Source organism: Halichoerus grypus, chromosome 6 (assembly GCF_964656455.1).
Source record: "Halichoerus grypus chromosome 6, mHalGry1.hap1.1, whole genome shotgun sequence".
NCBI classification, from domain to species: domain Eukaryota; kingdom Metazoa; phylum Chordata; class Mammalia; order Carnivora; family Phocidae; genus Halichoerus; species Halichoerus grypus.
This window is the reverse complement of record NC_135717.1, coordinates 6,133,850-6,155,454: the sequence shown is the minus strand read 5'-3', so window position 1 is coordinate 6,155,454 and position 21,605 is coordinate 6,133,850. Positions and strand designations below refer to the sequence as shown.

At 41.0% G+C, this 21,605-nt stretch overlaps 1 protein-coding gene across 1 annotated transcript in view; it reads right to left on the bottom strand.

Annotated features, from left to right (window-relative positions):
• Positions 1 to 21,581, bottom strand: part of ARPC1A (actin related protein 2/3 complex subunit 1A) — a 28,170-nt gene extending 6,589 nt beyond the window's left edge. The window contains exons 1-6 of the mRNA XM_036064886.2: positions 21,447 to 21,581; positions 16,425 to 16,517; positions 11,842 to 11,946; positions 5,364 to 5,586; positions 3,293 to 3,400; positions 746 to 958 (exon numbers count right to left, since the gene is read on the bottom strand). Of these exons, the coding sequence (XP_035920779.1) occupies positions 746 to 958; positions 3,293 to 3,400; positions 5,364 to 5,586; positions 11,842 to 11,946; positions 16,425 to 16,488 (713 nt within the window). The 5' untranslated portion in view covers positions 16,489 to 16,517; positions 21,447 to 21,581. The remainder of the gene's footprint in view (positions 1 to 745; positions 959 to 3,292; positions 3,401 to 5,363; positions 5,587 to 11,841; positions 11,947 to 16,424; positions 16,518 to 21,446) is intronic.
• Positions 21,582 to 21,605: the final 24 nt, after the last annotated feature.

The window sequence follows — 21,605 nt, the reverse complement described above, 5'->3', positions numbered from 1 at the left end:
ATGAGCAGATATAAATTCTGATGTGGGGGGCGCCTGGGTGGCTCAGTTGGTTGAGCGTCTGCCTTCGGCTCAGGTCATAATCCCAGGGTCCTGGGATGGAGCCCCACGTCCAGCTTCCTGCTCAATGGGGAGCCTGCTTCTCCCTCCTCTACCCCTCCCCCTCCCCTTGTGCTTGCTTGCACTAAAATCTTAATAAATAAATTCTGACGTATGACAAGATACCTGGTGCTCTCCCTAAGGCTGGGCAGGTGCCTCCCTCACAAATGAGTCATTGCAATTCAAGTTCTTCCGGCATACTCCAGAGAAACTGGTATCAGGGTTTTAAGTATTACTGAATGAAATTCCAAATTAATGGAGTCACTGTTCACTGCCTACACAGAGTAAGAACCTTATCTCCTACTTAAGACTGCTGGATGACGTGTACCTGTTGTGAGAAAGTCACACGAACAGACTAAATTGGCTATCTGAAGGAACTCTTAGCAGCAGCAAACCAGGAGGGTCCTTCAAAGGAATCACCATCACTACCTCCATTAAGAAGTGTTTCTGGGAGTGAGACCTAACTCTTTAAAATTTCCCCAAATGGACAATCTAAACGTGTGTCTGTGACTTTAAAGGCAGCCTTGCGGTTCTGGGTCAGATTTTTATGCTCACATCCTGAACTTCCCCCCAGGGAAGAACAGCCTTAGCCCAGCTGGTGAGAGGTCCCAAACCACTCCCTCACTCCAAGCAAAAGGCAAACACTCACTGCACACTTTTTGAGGCATCAGCAACGGACACGGTGCTGTCGTGGCTGACCCAGGCCAGGCGGCTCCCGCTGGCAGAGAAGCTGACCCCATGGACCCAGCCACCAGTGCCGGTGCCACCAAACTCCGACATCAGCTGACCAAACGGCATCTTGCTGCCCCAGGGCGTACTGGCCGGCTTTTCATCCACTTCTTTAATGTAGGCAGAAAACACTCTGCAGTTTAAGGGGCAGGAAAGAAGGAAAAAGTAAATGAAAATATGTGTATACAGAAACAGGCCACGGGTAGCTGCTGTAAGGGGTCTCAGAATGCAAAGAGACTGAGCCTTGAAAAGCGAAACATGACAAAGTCACAGCCACGAATCTCTTAAGGCTTGGTTCTGCGGGCTGCCTACAGGCCCGTATGAGTCTGGCAAAACGCACTCAATCCAAGGGTATACACGGAGACCTACGATGTGTCTGGCCCTGCTCTAGGGGTGCACTTCTAGAAGCAATGAACACAAAAGCCCTTCCCTCCCAGAGTGCACGTTCTGGGGGAGGATCATGCTGCCCCGCCCCTCCCCCCTTGCACATGGCTGACCTTGCTAAGTGAGCACAGCATTCTTTCCTGTCTACTTCACTATCATTTTCAACACAGTATTCCAGGAAGCCCACACAGCCAAATGGTAGGAGAGGAAACTATGTGCCATGCTATAATAAATCAATGGCATTAACCCATTTAAAGAAAGGGACATCCAAAGAGGAAGCCAAGGGAGGCCAGTGAGGGAGTGGGCAGGCTCTCCCTCAGGCCATCATGCTATCAGGGCTCCCTGTCCAGTCTTTGTGACAGGTTATCGTCTGGGGTGAAGGAGGGTCTCCTTTACAGTCGGCTGTCAGCAGTCTCTCCCTCTTGAATTCCAGGAAGCTGTGTGTGAGGAGGTTTGGATGCTGAGTCAGGAAAAGGGAGGGAGAAAGAGCAGCTGGGAATCCACCCCCTCCAACACTATTTCTACTTTGTAGAGCTTCTCTTCAAGAACCTCTGGACCTAAAGACTCCCTAACATGATCTGAGATACTTGCCCTGAAATGACAAGGACAGCAGCAGCTCTGGAAGAGGCAGAGCACCTCTGGAGAGGTGAAGGGCACAGCGAGTTATCTCTGAGTTAGAGAACATGACCTTGGAATTGCTGGACTTCACTTTTTTTTTATTTGAATACAGCTGACACACAGTATTACATTAGTTTCATAGTGATTCAACTTCTCTATACCTTACGCCACGCTCACTGCAAGTGTAGCTACCATCTGTCACCGTACGACGCTCTTGCAGTGTCCCTATGTTCCCTGTCATCCTCGAGACTCACTCCGTAACTGGAAGCCTTAGCTCCCACTCCCCTTCACCCATTTTGCCCATCCCCTCACCCTCCTTCTTTCTGGCACATCAGTTTGTCCTCCATATTTATGAGTCTGAGAATCGCTGGGCCTTAAGTCAGCAACTGCTCTAGTCATCAGAGGCTGCGCCAGAACGGGTGGTCTCTCAGTCGCCAACTGGAGAGTGTGAACTAAACAGACTCTTACCCACAGGACCACAATTCAAAGCTAAGTTTGTTTCTGGAAATTAGTATTATCAAAAAAATTGGCAACCTATTTTCATAACCAGATTCTTTTAGACATAACCTGAGAATTCAGGTGGTATGGATCATTCAGTTCCATCCTTCAAGGGAGCTAGAATGACTCTGGGTAACACATCAGACAACAAAACGCCTGAATTCTCCTAGAGAATTACATTGGTTCTTAAGTAGAAGAACCAGTCTTTTTCCAAAGAGTGCCTTGATGCTGCTATATCCCCATTCCATAAATTCCCACACACATCTTAAAAAAACAAAAACCAAAACCAAACCATTGGATATTCTTGGATATAAATTACTAGCCAGGTTTTCTGTAAATTCTCCAAATAGCCTACTAAAGAAACATGCATACCATCTCCCAATCCACCATATTGTCAATGTGAAGTAACATTTATTTGCTTTCCTTTGGGCTAAGGGAAAAAAAGCCTTCTTGGTAAAGAATAACTGTAAAAAGCAATTACACTGTATGATCCTTAAAGCTCTTAGCAAAGTGGCTGTGTTTCTTCTGGCCTCACGCTAACAACAAATAAAAAGCTTGAACTGAAAAGGAAGAACACAGTTAATAGCTCAGCAGAGCACTGTTTAGCTATGTTTTGTTCATCTTAGCTTCAGCCTGGAATTTGCCGAGTCCCTGCCTGGGTTACGAAATGAGAAATAATACCGCAGTCTGAGGGCCACTATACCTCTGCTCCAAACATGATGTTCTGCCCAAGGAAAACGTCCCCGGCCCCACCCACGCAGCTCCCTCCTCCTGCACCTCCCAAGTCTACTTCTTTCCCCCTCCGTGACTTCTGTGCTTGCTTTCCTAGATCACAAGCTCCTTCTACTTCTGAGTCCCTCATGGTACCTAGCATTGTACCTTGCAAAGAAAAGGTTAACCTGAGAAATACTTGAAAGATGAACAAGGAACAGATCAATTCTGTCTACCAGTTCTTATTTGTTCCCACCTGCATTTGAAATCACATGATCCTGCTGCCAGCAAAACATTGTTGGGATGCCAATCCAAGCTGAGGACCGTGGAGCGAATTGGCTTTTTAATGTGCTTGCTTACCCACCTACAAAAGGAGAAAATCCATTTCAGTTTATCCACACATCGAGCAACAGTTCCCAAAGGGCCTAACAAAGGTGTGTCAGGTGATACCCATGCGGCGACCTGCTCCTCTGCCACAGAGAGGAACGGAGAGAGGAAGAAGAGCCATAATAGTCCTTTCTGTTCTTTTAGGCTTTGACGTTCTTACCACTGAATCTTCCTGGCAACCAGGGGATCCCTGTGAGTAACTGTATTTATAGATTAACTCTGGATACTGGTCATGGAGTTTCAGATTACATGTGACTTTAACCTTTAAAATAAAAGGTGGGGTTTGAAATTACTTAAATTTTTATGACAAATAGTAATCTATTATTTCATTTTGGGTTAAGTTTGGCTTGTAAAATAGTTCAATTTCCTTTCTACGTCTCTGTGAAGCTGCAAATTATTATTATTATTTTTTTTTTCAGAGAAATCACAACCAAGAAAATAGCAACCTCTTGTTGGAGGTTCTAACTAATTCTCCTCCACTCGAAAAGTTTATTTATGTCTGAGACCAGTCATTATTCTGGCTTCACTAATTCAATTTCTGCCTCTAAACTGCTGCTTAAAAACCAATCATGTTCTGCTGTTTAAGAGCCGAGAGACTTAATATCGAGCCGAATGCCCATCCTTGAATGCCAAATTACTTTTCCACAGAATCTTTCTCTTAGGAACCTATCTAAAAAATTTCCTTCTGAAAAATAGACAGTGTTCTGACTTGCTTGTAATGCAGTTATAGGCTTTTAGAGATTGTTGTATTCACATCACTCCAGTGAAATGTTGTTCTATAGCTGAGAAACTCCCCTGAACACACAGCTTGTTCAAATGACAACCCTGTACTATAGAACAGCCCAATTTACCTATATTTGAGACTATTTTTCAATGAATAAAAATGTGAACAATCTCTGAGGTTGAGCGTTACCTAGGAAGGAAAGTTTTTATCTGTTCATTACAGTGAGTCTCCTAAAATGATTTCTGGCAGGCAACGTTTTGTTAGGCTTATTTTTACACATACTTGAAAGAAAACTGCAGGTCTTAAATTCATAATTTAATCTTGTTGCAAATTCAGACTTTCTTTCCAAAGAATCAGAATTTGTGAGATTTCACTAAATTTCACAAAACATAATATAATCCGTTCCTTCCACTGTTTCAGCAGAAAGCAACCAGTAACAGTGACACAAAGAGTAATGTGTACTCTGCTATTTTTAGGATAAATACAAACACTGCCAGATTCTTACTGAATGACAATTCCATGTTGAAGGCTATTTACCACCCTTTGGGAATGTGTGCCACCTAGAGCAGAGTCATTTTCTTATCAAAGTAAGCGAGAAGGGTTAGTTACAATAAGTTACTTAGCCATAAAATCAGTCTCTGCATTCTGAGTGGCTCAGCTGTAAGAGATTTATGCAGAAGGTACAAAAGGCTGATGATAGTGCCAAGATCCCAGTCAGGTTTTACTCCCAGCAGTTTAAGTGAATAAAATATTATACTAAGACAGATTTGGTTAGCCAATAAATTTTAAAGGAGTACATTGTTATCTGCAGGAATCTTATTTTAAGTAGACAGAGTTGTGAGGAAAAAAATTACTTCTCAGGTCATGCATGGGAATCTCTCAAGTTTATGAGTTACCTGTCAGAGTAAGAAAACAACTTGGACAGCACAGAATGAGCAGAATAGTAGCATCTTATAGAACCTACCAGTTAGGAAATCAGAACACGGGGCCACAGGTCTGCACCAACATGAGAAAGATGTGAGATTTGACTCAACGTGCACATAAGAAGGAAAACTGCTCAGAGGGAACAGAGATCTTCAGAGGAAAAAAAATCTCTAGATGAGGAAACACTGAAGTTATAGTTAAGCCTTCACCCAGTGCTTCAAGAAGTCACCAGGAACAGTGGTCCAAATGTATAATTCCACAGAGAAATAAGAAACACTCAGATATTGCTCACCAGTCATTTTCAGACTCAAAGTAACAAACAGAAATGAGTCGTGCTCCACTTCCCACAGCAAATTTGTTCTCTAGCGGGGACCACTTGACGAAAGTCGCTGCACGATTAATTCTCAGGATCACCAGGGTTGGCTTCCAGACACCATCTTTCTGACTCCAGACATAGGCATTGCGGTCTGCCCCACAGGTGACGATGCGGTCACTCTTGGGAGCCCAGTCGATACCTGCAAGTGAGATGTGGTGTCATCTGCTTTGCCTGGCCAATGACAAGAGATGTCAGCCAGGTGGGCACTGCCATGGCAGGGCTAGAAGTGGGCTTGGTATCTTCCTCCCCAGCCCCATCCTTCCCCTCATCTATGGTCCTGATCATCACCTCACACGCAAAGGCAAGGTTTCTCTGCAAAGTTCTGTAACTCGGGATCCTCCACGAGGCCAGGCAGAATAGAGCTGTTTTATGATTGTGGAGGTTACAAAATTAAACAGGGGCATTCTACCACCCATTCACAGGTTTCTAAAGTGATCTGGTGTAAAGACCTTTTTCTTTTCTCCTTATTAGATTTTGGGGGGTTTAAAAGTACCTTTATTCATTCATTAACAGACCTCACTCCATGATATCAACTGAAAATCTGCTACGTCACATCTAAATAAAACATCAGGGTAAATTAAAATAATCTTCAGTAGTGGGTGCCTGGGTGGCTCAGTTGGTTGGGCGACTGCCTTCGGCTCAGGTCATGATCCCAGGGTCCTGGGATCGAGCCCCGCATCGGGCTCTCTGCTCAGCGGGAAGCCTGCTTCTCCCTCTCCCACTCCCCCTGCTTGTGTTCCCTCTCTCTCTCTGTCAATTAAATTAAAAAAAAAATCTTTAGTAAACGGAGGCAAAATACAAATTGTGACTCATTATATATTCTTCTGAGGGTCACTGTCATTTAAACTAATCTAAATACCTTTTCTATATGCTACAGGTTCTAGAAAGGGACCCTGAGTATCTTTGCATCTAAACTAGGAAGAAATCTAAATATGTATGGATTATTTTTCATATTTGGCCAGACTTTTACTTATTTGATGGCTCCGTGAAGGATCAATATCAGTTTGTTACATACCAAGAGTAAAATCTGCTATGGCTCAATCATTTTTTAGTTATATATTTCCTACAAATATAATTCCACATTGAACATATAGAAATGTTACTAATAAATTCTTTTTTTTTTTTAAGTAGGCTCCACGCCCAACATGGAGCCCAACATGGGGCTTGAACTCAAACCCTGAGGTCAAGACCTGAGCTGAGATCAAGAGTCGGACACTTAACTGACTAAGCCACACAGGTGTCCCAACTAATAAATTCTTATGATAGGTATCTCCCTAAAAATTAATCATTATCATTCTTAACATAAGGAAAAAAGCAAAATGAATATAAATCAAAGTTTCCATTGGTCATAACTCACAGTGACTTTAGTTGTATGAAGAGTTCATTCATTCTTTCACCTACAGGAATAGTCTGCTCAATTATTTGCACCACTGAGGGGGAAAAAGATATGGGGGAGTGCATTCTAAGTGATGTGTATTTTGACTGCAAGTCCATTCATTATAGGATAGTTTTGCAGCCCTCTTTATTAGATTTTAGGTTTTATTTATTTATTATTTTAAAAAGATTTTATTTATTTATTCGACAGAGACAGAGAGAGCACAAACAGGCAGAGCGGCAGGCAGAGGGAGAGGGAGAAGCAGGCTCCCCGCCGAGCAGGGAGACCAACTTGGGGCTTGATCCCAGGACCCTGGGATCATGACCAGAGCCAAAGGCAGATGCTTAACTGACTGAACCACCCAGGTACCCCAGATTTTAAGTTTTATTTTTAACTACAAAAGCAAAACCTGCAAGAAACAAACACCACAAAGGGACATGTAGGAAGTAGACAAAGCCCTGCCCCCATTCTTATGTCCATACACATTTCTCCCCCAAAATGATATTAATACTATGGCAAACATTTTCTTCTCCTTTTTATAAATTAGTACTGGTTATGCATTATTTCAGAACATTGATCTTATCATAATAATGTCCCAAAACATCCCATTATTGAATGCTTTGTTAGTCTCCAATCATTTATTAAAATAGATAACATTGGAATAAACATTCAGGAACATACCTTTTTGTTCTGGTTAAAATGATCTCTCTATGATAAGTTCCCCAAAGTGTGATGCAAAATATTGTCATTTTTATGAATGTCTTGTTTTCTTAACTTGATTACAAGCTTCTTGAAAATAAGAAGTCTTTGAAACTATTGTGGTGGGCAGACCCTAGGGAAGTCCCCTCCCTATAGGTGTGGGCAGGACCTGTGACTTGCTTCTAATCAATGGAATGGTGGAAAGGTGATTAGATGCACATGATTAGTGGACAAGATTACATTACATGAATCTTACAGCTGCTAGGAAATTCTACTCCCAACAACTTGAAGGAGTTTGGAAGTGGATTCTTCCCTGGTCAAGCCTCTGATGAGAACTCGTCCCTGGCTGACACCTTGATTACAACTTTCGAGACCCTAGGCAGGGGTCCCAGATAAGCCATGCCCGGACTTTAATGGCAAAGGAAGAGACTCAAGCATCTACCCTGTTTTTTCCATACTAACTATACATCCAGGTAGCCAAACAGTAGATGAAGGGAAGTGTCTCTTATAAATGTAACCAACTAACAGAAAGGAAATGACAGATTTAGAATACCACCACGCTGCGGCCACTACTAAATGAATGGATATGGCCACTGATCATTGAGAGTTGCTAGCATCATAGAACAATGACTAGACACCATGTGCATCCTTGACGAAAGAACTTCCTAACTCCCTACCTTCAACTAGCAATTTACAAGAAATATGAGGACAGAAAAATATGTAAAATACCACGGGCTTGCAATCAGTAAAATCCAGGTTCTAGAAAACACTACAAGACAAACAACCTGATTTCTCAGTTTTCTTCACAAATAAATTACAAAGTTAAAGAGAAGAAAGGGAACCTATAGATAAAAGACTTAAGAGATATATCAACTAATCACAACCATGTGTGCACCTTATTAAGGTCCCCATTAAAATTACTCTATCAGTTATTATTGAAAAGAAGAATCCTTCTCTTTTAGAGACACAAACTGAAATATGAAATGATACAGTGTCTGGCATGTACTTCCAAACTATACAAGGAGGAAATGAGTTGAAAACAAGGTTGGCTGTGAGGTGGTAACTGCTGAATCTGGGTGATGATGGGTATACAGGGGCTCACTACATTATTCTTCCTTTTTTATGTTATCTGTTTAAAACTGTCCATAGTAAATTTTTCTTTTAAACAGAGTGATCACTTTTAACACAAAAAAAGAAACTCACAGAAATAAACACCAGGACTCTGATTTCTCTTTGATGTTAACCATACTCTTTTTCTCTGTAGTAATGACTGGTCTTTTCTTCTAGAAAACTTCAGAAGATTTCTTTTTTTTCTGTAGTTACTATCTTTATGAGAAAATATGTATGATCCTTGGTCTCTTGCCACAGAGTTATATTTAGATTTTTCCAACAAAAGTTTTTTCAGATCTAAAAAAAAATGTCATTTAAACCTTTGGATGAAAACAGGCCCAAGTTCAAAGGATTTCAAAAGAGAAGCAGATGAGAAGAACAACATAACTATTTCACTTTTTTGGCTATTTCTTTGGTCTTTCACCTTAGCCCTTTCTCACTTAGAAGTATTTCCTAATGCTAAAATTCCAATTTAAAGTATGAATGTTCTTATTTTTAGGCCACAAGGCCACTGGCAAAGGAATGTAAAGAAAATGGGCCAAACCTAATAGAAATAAGGTCATGGGAAAGCAATAGCAACAAAAATAGAAATTATAAATTATGTCTTTTGTGCTAGCTCAGTAATATGGTCAGTTGGCTCCTGATGCTCACTAGCATCACATACAAATCATTAGCAAAAACAAGAAGGGATGGTCATGAGTTTTTGCTGGGGAGTACAATGGAAAGGGGGCAGAAGGTCAAAACATGCTGTTTTTCTCTGGTTGGGGGGAAGGATATCTTTAAGCTAATCAGTATGTTGGAGGACTAGAGGCAATTTCAGGGTCACAATTAAAAAAAAAATTCATTATCAGTCACTTTGCTGCCCACTTAAGAGCAAATGTCATTGTGAAGAGAGGGACAATCCAAGACTGCAGTGAAAAATTGTAATTGAAAAGTTATGGAGAGGGGCGCCTGGGTGGCTCAGTCATTAAGCGTCTGCCTTCGGCTCAGGTCATGATCCCAGAGTCCTGGGATCGAGCCCCACATGGGGCTCCCTGCTCAGAGGGAAGCCTGCTTCTCCCTCTCCCACTCCCCTTGCTTGTGTTCCCTCTCTCGCTGTGTCTCTCTCTGTCAAATAAAAAAAATCTTAAAAAAAAATAAAAAGAAAAGTTATGGAAAATAAGTTCTGACGTGCTTGACCAAACTGTTCAAAGCAAGAGGCTGAACCAACTCTGCCAGAAAATGGATAAAGAAAAAATTATAGTAGTAAGGATCAAGGAACAAGAATTCTTTCTGAACACAGCAGTAAGTGAATATGTTCTTTTAAAAATAGCCAGATACCACCTCACAAAAAAGCAATTCATTCTCTTGAAATCTGGTATCAGGATTTGGTTCACTGAATTCTGAAAACCATTAGAGAAATTCTCCATTTTTATCTTACTCCTCCTCCTCCCTTATTTGATACCTGCTTAATGAAACTCAGCACTACTCTGCTTGCCGCCTTTATCCATCTATTCATCGAGAGTTTTTGTCAAAGATGAAAGCTAATGTACACTCAGGAAACTGCCTCAGAGCCAATGCTTTAAGATCCTGTCTTCCATGAATCAACAAGAAAAGGATAAAAACTCAATGGAAAAATGATCAGGAGTAATGAACAGTAAAGTCTGAGAAAGAAATCCAGCATGGCTAATAAACATCAGAAAATATGCTCAACCTTTTTATTAATCAGGAAAATGCAATTTCCAGAGACACAACCTTTCACTCATCAGACCCTCTGATCGTACCAAGTATGTGTGGGATGGGGAAAGATAAGCACTCCCATACCAGGGGGCCAGGATGAAGGCAGTATGACCATGCCTAGCAAAGCTGAGCATGTGCACACCCCAGCAGTACAAGTCTGCCATAAACAAACATTCACGCACGTACAAAGAGACCTGCACAGGGATGATCGATTTAGCACTTCACTATCAGGAAAAACTGCAAACAACCTAAACATCCTTCAGTGGAGAGAAGAGTAAATAAACAAGGTATGAATTGTTAAACAGTGGTTAAAAGGAATAAACCTGATCAACACAGAACTCAGGAACAACGTGAAATACAAAAGCAAGCTGGAGATGCACAACATGACGCCATTTATGTAGCGCTTAAACATACCAGCCCCGAGTACTGAAGACTGCTTACGAATATGTATACGTGTGCATACAAGTAGTAGTAGTAGTAGTAGTATTTTTTTTATTTATTTGACAGAGACACAGCGAGAGAGGGAACACAAGCAGGGGGAGTGGGAGAGGGAGAAGCAGGCTCCCGGTGGAGCAGGGAGCCCGATGCGGGGCTCGATCCCAGGACCCCGGGATCATGACCCGAGCCGAAGGCAGACGCTTAACGACTGAGCCACCCAGGTGCCCCACGTACAAGTATTAAAAATGAACTGGGACAATGTCATACCAAATTACAGACTGCTTCTGGGGGATGGGAATAGGACTGGCGGTGGGAAGGGACTATACTGTTACCTTGAATAATACTCCTTATTATTAAAGTTCTGTTTTTGGGGTGCCTGGGTGGCTCAGTCGTTAAGCGTCTGCCTTTAGCTCGGGTCACGATCCCAGGGTCCTGCGATCCAGCCTCACATCGGGCTCCTTGCACCGCAGGAAGCCTGCTTCTCCCTCTCCCTCCCCCGCTGCTTGTGTTCCCTCTCTCGCTGTCTCTCTGTCAAATAAATAAAAATTTAAAAATCTTAAAAAAATAAAAAATAAAAAAAATAAAGCTCTGTTTTCTCAGTACCCTGGCACAGTTGTTAATTCTAGGTGGTGGCAATGTGGGTGTTTGTCACGTTACTCTTTGTCCTTTTCATGTCTTCCTCGCCCCACAAACAACATACAGAAAGCGTTTGGAAGACACTGTGTCCCCTCACTTGGGAACACAGTCTGGCTTATGTTTTCCCAAAGCTGACACACTAGAGTCTAATTTTCACATTCTCATCTTGTCACCTCATCTAAGCTCTTCACTCCTCAGAGTAGGATCAGTGTTTTCCATACACTAGTGGAGTGCTGTGAACCAGCTGGGCTAAAAGAAGCACTTAAAAACTGAGATCACTATGATGATTATTTTCTCAAGTTTTCTAAAGAAAACTCAGTAAATGCTGCATGACTTTAAATATTACGGCAGACTTACTTTATCAGGCTCTTTATTTAATGGAAGAGTGCTCAATTTGCAAGTATCATCTTCCTTTACCTGTAATGTGTCCGTTGTGCTCCTTGAGTTCATGAGCTTTCACCCACTGGCTCCCGTTCTTCTTATAGATGTGGACTTCGTGATTATTGGGGCTAAGAGCAATCTCTGGAGGAAAAAAGTCAAGAGTTAACACCTAAACTTGAAATTGTCATCAAAAAAGAGATATGTTACAGTTGGTTTTTTTTTTTCTTCTTCAAAGATTTTATTTATTTGTCAGAGAGAGGGCAGGCGCGCAGAAACGGGGAGTGGCAGGCAGAGGGAGAAGCAGGCTCCCTGCTGAGCAAGGAGCCGGATGCAGGACTCAATCCCAGGACCAGGGAATCATGACCTGAGCCGAAGGCAGAGGCTTAACCGACTGAGCCACCCAGACGTCCCTGTTTTGTTTTGTTTTTAGATTTTATTTATTTAAGTAATCTCTACACCCAACATTGAACTCACAACCCCAAAGTCAAGAGTTGCATGCTCCACCAAAATGAGCCAGCAAGGCATGCCAACAGTCAGCATTTTAAAAATAGTTTCAAGGAAGGAGTAAGAAATCTGTTTTAAAAACATGGTTCCCAAGATTTACCCCTGAAAAATTCCTCTTATTATTTTTACCTCTACTTGGATCCCATATTTTAAAATGTTTTGTAGAAAAACTCAATTTAAAAATTCATTTTAGGGTGCCTGGGTAGCTAAGTTGGTTAAGGGTCGGCCTTCGGCTCGGGTCATGATCCCAGAGTCCTGGGATCGAGTCTCACATCAGGCTCCCTGCTCAGTGAGGAGTCTGCCTCTCCCTCTATCTCTCCCCCCTGCTCATGATATCTCTCTCTCTCAAATAAATAAAACCTTAAAAAAAATAAAAATTCATTTTATTTAGAGACATATAAAACTATTAAGTAAAGATTCTAATCAGTAAGAATTAAACAATGTTATCATACTTTGCTGATAAAATTTTAGCCCATAGTAAAAATATTTGACATTTTAGTTTACCTATCCAACATTATTAGCAACAAATATTTACTTTCTGTTAGAATTTCTGAAACACTGAAAATAGCTCAAACATGCTCATTACTGCTATCATGCACCCAGGTTGGAATCGATCTACCAAAAAAAACAAACACCAAAAAAAAACAAAAACAAAAAACAAACAAAAAAACCCCAAACTTGATTCTGCTCATTAAATACATCAAAGCTTTCCTTTACAATAAAGCCAATATGAATCACAAAATAAAATTCTGTTTTCAAGAGAAATCTCTCAGACCAATTTGAAACATTAAGAATATACATATATATGATAAATTTCTTTTGAATTTATATTGATTTTTCACTCTTTCTAGTTCATCCATTAAAAAAACCCCAAAACACTGATTTCTTTCTTTTTTTTTTTAAGATTTTATTTGAGAGAGAGACTGTGAGAGAGAGAGAGAGAGCGTGCACACGAGCGGGGGGGGGGGGGGGGAGGGGCAGAAGGAGAAGGAGGGAGAAGCAAGACTCCCTGGTGAGCAGGAAGTCTAATGTGGTACTCAATCCCAGGACCCTGGGATCATGACCTGAGCCGAAGGCAGCCGCTTAACCATCTGAGCCACTCAGATACCCAAAACACTGATTTCTTATAATTAAAATTAGGATCTATGATTCAGACTTTAGATCATTTACTAGTCCTACCCCTTTCTATTATATTACTTTTCCTTTCCCTCCTTAGGAAAGTTACACTTGTTTTACAGATGAAACTGTGGAACCAGATAAATATCTAGCTCTAAAATCCTAAGACTTTAAGTACTTTCTCAAAACCAGTTATATATATTTCTCTAAATTTCTAAGATGCTTCAAAAGCCAAATCCGAATCTAAAGCTGAAAATGCTACAAATTTCAAATTATAATAACAAAACTATGTCTTAATATTTATCAAGTTTATCAAGTAGTTTAAGTGAGAACAATGATAACTTTCTACTAAAAATAACTGGAAATACTCCAAAAACCCATTTTTACATGGGAAAGTAGAGACAGAAGACATAGGAAACTCAGCTATGAAACTGTGAGATGAGCACAAAACAGAAGCTCTAGATTCACCATCCTGTCATGTTACATATTAGATTGAAAGATCAAAATCTCAGCTGGACTGGGGAGGGTAGGTGTTCTGGTAAGCGCTGTGAATTGTGCAAGACTGTTGAATCTCAGATCTGTACCTCTGAAACAAATAATGCAATATATGTTAAGAAAGAAAAAAAGGAAGAAGAAGAATGTAGCAAGAGGGGAAGAATGAAGGGGGGGAAATCGGAGGGGGAGAAGAACCATGAGAGACGATGGACTCTGAAAAACAAACTGAGGGTTCTAGAGGGGAGGGGGGTGGGAGGATGGGTTAGCCTGGTGATGGGTATTGAGGAGGGCACGTTCTGCATGGAGCACTGGGTGTTATGCACAAACAATGAATCATGGAACACTATATCTAAAACTAATGATGTAATGTATGGGGATTAACATAACAATAAAAAAATTAAAAAAAAAATCTCAGCTGGCTTCTTTGCAGAAATTAATAAGCTGACCCTTAAATTCATACAGAAATGCAAGGGGCCTAGAAGAGCCAGAAGAATCTTGAGAAAGAAGTACAAAGTTGGAACTCACACTTCTCAATTTCAAAACTTACTACAAAGCTACAGTAACCAAGACAGCGTGGTCCTGGCATTAGGATAGACATAAAGATCAATGAAACAGAATTGAGAGTCCAATATCCTTCACATTTACAGTCAGCTGATTATTGACAAGGGTACCAAAACAGTTCATTAAGGAGAGAATAGTCTTCAACAAATGGTGTTGGGACAACTGGAGAGCCACATGCAAAAGGATGAAGTTGGGCTCTCTACCTCACACCTTATACAAAAAATTAATTCGAAATGGATGCAAGATGTAAATATAAGAGCTAAAACTATAAGACTCTTAGAAAAAAACATAGGTATACATCTTTGTGACTTTGAATTAAATTGTTTCTTAGATACAACAGCAAATGCATAGCAGCAAAAGAAAAAAATAAACTGGACTTTTTCAAAACTAAAAACTTTTGTGCTTCAGAGGACATCATCAAGAAAGTGAAAAGACACCCTACAGAATGGGAGATTTTATAAATTATATATTGTGTAAGGGACTTATAACCAGAATATAGAAAGAACTCTTATCACTCAACAATAAACAGACAACCTAATTTTAAAAATAGGCAAAGGATCTGAATAAACACTTTTCCAAAGAAGATATACAAATAGCCAATAAACATGTGAAAAGATGCTCAACATCATTAGTCATCAACAGGGAAATGTAAATCAAAACTACAACGAGATACTACTTTATACCTACTAGAATACAGTGGGTACAGAGCTATAATAAAAAAGACAGATAATAATAAGTGTTGACAAGGACACAGAGAAACTGGAGCCTTCATACACTACTAGTGAGAAAGTAAAATGGCATAGTCATTTTGGAAAACAGTCTGGCTGCTCCCCAAAACGTTCAACATAGTTACCATATGACCCAGAAATTCAACTGCTAGGTATAAACTCAGGGAACTGAAAACATATGTCCACATAAAAACTGGTATGTGAATGTTCACAGCAGCGTTATTCGTAATAGCCAAAAAGTGGCAACAACCCAAAGGTCCACCAACTGATGAATAAACTGATGAAAATATGGTATGTCTAGGGGGAGCCTGGGTGGCTCAGCAAGTTGGGCATCTGGCTCTTGATTTCAGCTCACATCATGATCTCGGGGTTGTGAGGAAGGAAGAGGGAGAAGCAGGCTCCCCACTGAGCAGGGAGCCCGACACGGGGCTCGATCCCAGGACCCTAGGATTGTGACCCGAGCCAAAGGTAGATGCTTAACTGACTGAGCCACCCAGGCGCCCCAATAAAGCTTTATTTTAAAGAAGATAGTGAATATAATTTAATTTTTAAAAATAACTCATGGGCACACTACTACACCTCTGTCTGTTCTTAGGGGTTTTTTTGGCCTCCCTCTTACATACTCTGTCACTTTGCTTGTTGTACTGTGCCTACTTCTGAGAGTCTTTTCCATCCCTTTCTAGTTGGTTGGAGCTAGAAAACTAGAAACTCAAGCTTGGTTGGAGCTAGAAAACTAGAAACTCAAGCTTATTAAAATAATATAGTAAATAGTAGCTAATACTGCTCTTAGCACATCAGAAGTAAACTATATGTCTCTGTAATAGCTTATTTCTAGGTCTTAGTATTCTGACTAAATATTGGATGACTGTGACATTACTACACAACCATTCCAGACACTGGGCTCTTAAGGCAATGAAAGATGCCTCTGATATAAACCATTCTCCAACTGGTACCGTAGAAAAAGATACGGACACAGAGCCAGAAGGCTTAGGTGTAGCAATGGCTCTAACATTAACCACTGGAAAGTCCTTCCACTGGCAACTCTAGGCCCTGGTTTCTCTTATCTATAAACCAAACAACTGACCTAGTTCCCTTTCGAATCCATGGCCATGCCCTTTTCACATGTGACACAAGTATGTGATCCCTAAAAAAGTGCTTACATATAAAAATATCAAAGGCACCAAAATAAAGGAGTAAAATTAATAGCATACTTACGGGTACGATCCCTGTTCCAGGCATGACAGGTGATTGGCTCTAGTAAAAACTGATGCAGGGACATTATTCTTAGTGTTTTCAAAGGATAGAAAGCTGTAATAAGCAACAGAAAAAAGCATTTAAAATGGCAGGCAACACATATTTAAGTTGTCTGGGGATCCCAAAGTGTTTGGGGATAAATAAAACAGTATTGTCCCATTAAAAAATCAATCTCAATGTCAAAACTTAATCATTTAAATACAACAAGCATTGTAACCACCAAGGTATACTTTATTCTGTCAAGGGTCATCAAGGGACTCTAAAACCATGGGTTAAAGATTGTTGGGGTACACGATATTCACACAGTCTCAAATTATCATCCCACAGATTATTTACTAATTTCAAAGAGAGAAAAATGAGCCTTAACAACAAAAAAAATCTGGCAGTCACCATCTTAACCAAGGGATCAAACTTATTATTGAAAAGACTGGAACAATCTAATCTGATGGGCTTCCTGATGGGAGGAAACACAAAGTACACATCATCACTTAAAAATAGTGACCACTTGGGGCGCCTAGGTGGCTCAGTCGTTAAGCGTCTGCCTTCGGCTCGGGTCATGATCCCAGGGTCCTGGGATCGAGCCCCACATCGGGCTCCCTGCTCCGTGGGAAGCCTGCTTCTCCCTCTCCCACTGCCCCTGCTTGTGTTCCCTCTCTTGCTGTGTCTCTGTCAAATAAATACATAAAATTAAAAAAAAAAAATAGTGACCACTTATCATCCAGACCAGAAAATGTTTAAGAAAGCAGAAAGGGGCATTATTAATTATGTTATGACAACAGGTCACAGGACTATCCTGGAGAAACCTAGTAATATGGCCAACCCACCTATCAAGTATTTCTGCCAAACATATTTGCTCTAAATCCAATCAAGACCCAGACCTACTTTCCAGTTTAGAGGAAATAAAGGGAGGTGGAATTAGTCAAATAACACAAAGGGGGAATAAACAGTTCAAACCAGAATATATGCTATCCTATAAAACAACTGGCCTGTACTATTCATAAGAGGCAATGGGTGTGAAGTGGACTGTTCTAATTCAACAAATGAAACTTGATTGTAATCTATATTTTTAAAATAGCCATAAAAGACATATTTTGTACAATAAACAACATATGAATTTATACTACATATTACATAACAATATGAAGTTATTTTCAATGTCTTAACTATAACTGTTTGCCATTAGATAGGAGCACGTTCTAACCCTTAGGATATAAAGATGATGAAGCGTTTAGGGATGAAGTGTCATGATGTCTTCTGTAATTTACTTTCAATAGTTCAGGACAAGTAGATATATAAAGAGCAAATTTGGCAAAATGTTAACAACTGGTAAATCTACAAAAAGAGTATACTATACAGGTGTTTGTTACATTGCTCTTTAAACTTTCTACTGAAAATGAAAAGCAGGAATCTGTGACACACCATTACACTCAAAGTCAAATAAAATTCTCTATTTCATAGATACCCAAATCTAGATCCACCAAAGAGGCAACCAGTACCTGAAACAAGAGAAATTTTTTTAAAAAGCAGCCAGATCCTCCTCCCCTTTATCATTTCTAAGATGCACTCACACAACACTCTGAAGTTTCAATACACTTCAGTACAAGTCTTTAACCTAGGGTGGAGACTGAAATGTAAGACAGGAATTCTGATGTAAATAGAAAATGAATGGAAAGGACAGCAGAAGGTTATGAAGTGAACAATCGAAGTTCAGCAGACAAAGCAGAAATCAATCTCAGTGGAAAGCAGAAGAACTGTCTCTGCTAACTGTTGTAAAGGAATCCAAAGGTCAAAAAGAGATTAAGCACACCCTTAAATAAAACATAGGATATCTTGAACTGGCAGAGAAATGTCAGTGTTTCATATTCACTATTCTAAAGTGAAGATATTTATTTAGGTCACTGGGTTTTTATTCTTACATATTCTAGAAAGCAAACTGCAACTTACATGTAAAGAAAAAGCCTCTAACTGGAAATTAAAAAAAAAAATGTTTACATGAATTCAAATGAGGCTGCTTAATGTGTTTTTTAAAACAAACGTCCAGATGCTCACTGCATGATTCTCTCTTATATCTGATATCAGATGCTTACCCATCACAACAGGTTTTACTCATAGTTACTCAAAATAACACACTGTGTCACAAATATCTCCTTCATTAAAAGCAATTTAGTTCGAAAGCTGTATTTTATAAGCTCATTTGTTAATTAAAACAAAACCGGCCTACAAATAATTCAATGTGACTACATGCAATAAAAGCACATATTTCGTGTATAGTTAAAAAAGAACAGTTGCAAAGACTTTCTCATTCTTTAACTCAGTTTTTAAAAAAGACTTAATTTATTTTTAAGTAATCTCTACACCCATAGTGGGGCTTGAACTTACAATGCCGAGATCAAGAATTGCATGCTCCACTGACTGAGCCAGCCATGCATCCCTCAACTCAGTTTTTTAAGCAAAGTAGCAAAGCTTTCAAAAGAGGTAAATATTTACATAATGGCATAATTACTCCTAAAATTGCATTTCTAAATTTGTTATATCATTCAAGTTCCATATTCATGTGGATATTTTAAGTCTGTAGAGTAAGACAACACTCATGTTTGTCAAATGTATAAGGCACCCAGTAAACACAGTCTGTATTCATCAAACTCAGTGAGGGCAGGAGAGCAATAGCTGGAATCTGTACCAAGAAAAAGATACCTCCTGACACAGCATGATAATTCTAATTCTAAACTGTGATTAGTCTTTAAGTGAAACCTGAAAACTTTTGTCTTAATGAGAGTAGATAGGAGAAAAAGGGACAGACAAAAAAGGCGGTGATACGAAATTTGACAAGCTTCTATTGATAAGCTTTTACTATACAGAGCTGAAAGGAAAAATGACTTATAATGATTTATAGTATGAGTCCAAGCACTCCCCCTACAACCCAACTCCTTTTTTTACCTACTGCTTTGAATAGTCAGTCTGATGTTTGGTTGCCATGGTCTCCGGAGCCAAGGGGACCTGGGTTTGAACCTTGGCTTGGTCACATACTAGCTATGAGACCCAGGGCAGGTCACTTAACAATACAAAATCTCATTTTTTAAAAATACATAAAATGGACATGTCACTGACATCCCAAGGCTATAGGTATGACGATTAAATGAGGTAACATGTGAAAACATGTAGTACAAAGCCTAGCCCAAAAGAGATGCTGAATTAGTTCCCTTTCTTCCTTTGACCCAAGGCTTTTGAACCATCTCTAAAAGCACACATTGGTTATTATCCTCTGAACTTGGAAATGTCTACATATATTTTGAATTCTTGGCCCTGAAGCCTGAAAGTATTTGTAAAGATTTCAGCTCCCTGTTTAGGGTCAGTTTCCAACACTGTGATTCATCCAGTTTCTAATTGCTCTCATTACCCAACCCAGCAATCCCAGGTACTCCAACAAGGTCACCACACCCTCCACAAGGTTCGGAGACAAGGTTTCAATGCCAGGCACCAGCCTCACCAGCAGGTCATTTTAAACTTCTTTATGCAGAATTTGTTTCAGCACAGGATTAGTTAACTAGATCAAAATACCGCCACTCTTCCTCCAAGCAAGTGTTTTATTTTTCCAAGATAATCCCCTCCTCTAATTGTGATAAGTAGATGAATTAACCTTGGAAGGTTTCCGAATACTCTCTGGTAGGAAGCAGCCAGTTACACCCACTCCCTAACAGGGCAAAAACACCCTCCAGACTGATAGCCTCTCCTTTTTTCCTTAGATACCTGAAAAACCCAGGACATACCTGAAACAAAAAGGTGAGATAAAATTGATTTACAAAAAAGAAAACAGCAGAACTTGGATAACTTCGGTAATTTAGGAAATGAATGGAAGTAGATAAAAAGTAGGTTAGCATTTCCTTCAAGTTCCAGAGCTGCATATGAGAACAGATGGCTTTCTAATCAAAGATTCTAAGCTACAATTTATTAAGTGTCTACCATGTTCCCAGAAGTGTAGTTAAGCAGAGGGATAGGGCCAGAAACATAAATACATCTGACACTTTCCTGGTCCTCAAATCTGGGCGGAGGTGGGGGGGGGGGTAGGAAAGGAACGGAAGACGATATGCACAGAATGCCCAAACAGTAGGAATAACGAGTATTTATTAAGCACCTACTCTGGGCCAGGTCCTAGTCTAGGCAATTAATGCAAATAAACTAACTTGCTCCAAATAAATAAGTAAACAATAATAATAATAATAATAATAATAATAATAATTAATAATAAAAGCCCTAAGAACATTCCTACTGCGGACGAGGAAACAGGGACTCAGAGGAGCAATCTTCCCAACGAAGTGGTGGTGCCGGGACTGGAATATGGGCAGTCCTACTGGAGGGGCTGGAACGTCAAAGGGGCTACATAAAAGTCCACGGAGCGAGTAGGGCCGGGTGTGTGCAATACTGACTTAAGAGAAGGCGGCACTCGAGCGGAGGAAGCTTCAAGAACTCGGGGGAGGGTCTTTCTGCAGTTCGGGAGGGCCCCCCAAGAGCTGAAAGATTGAGGGCTGCCCTACACGGGAGCGGGACATTCCAGGGTCGCCCACCGCGCGCAGGACCTATTCTAGATGCTAAAGAAAGGAACGTTCCGTCGTGACGCTCGACTAGGAGGAAGGTCATCTCATTACTACGATTTTACAGATTGTGGTAAATGCCCATCATAGAGGAGCGAACAGGGCTACGGAAGCGCAGGTAAAGGAGCGCTAATTCTGGCACTGGAGGAGGCTCGGAGCTGGAAAATCTCGAGAGAAGCGATCTGTGTGTGGGAACCCCAGGGGCTCGGCGGACCCCACGGAGAATGGGGATCCCCGCCCCTCCGGAGGCCGGGCCAGCAGACCCGGCCCGCCCCTCAGCCCCTGGGCCCCGCGGCCTAAGCCCCCGCCTCACCGCCCCCGCGGGTTCAAGTCTGGTGCGAGGCCGGGCCAGTGCAGGCCGACAGGGCCAGGAGCTCGCCCTGCTGTCCCTTACCTGGGATCGGGGCAGTGCGGACCGGCTCGGAGCGGAGAATTCGCGGACTCTGGTCAGTCGACGCGAACAGGCTCCGGCGGACGCGGGCGGAGGACCGAGGCCCAGAGGGAGCGGCTGACAGATCCCGGAAATGGCCTCGGCGCCTGCGCGGGGCGGCCG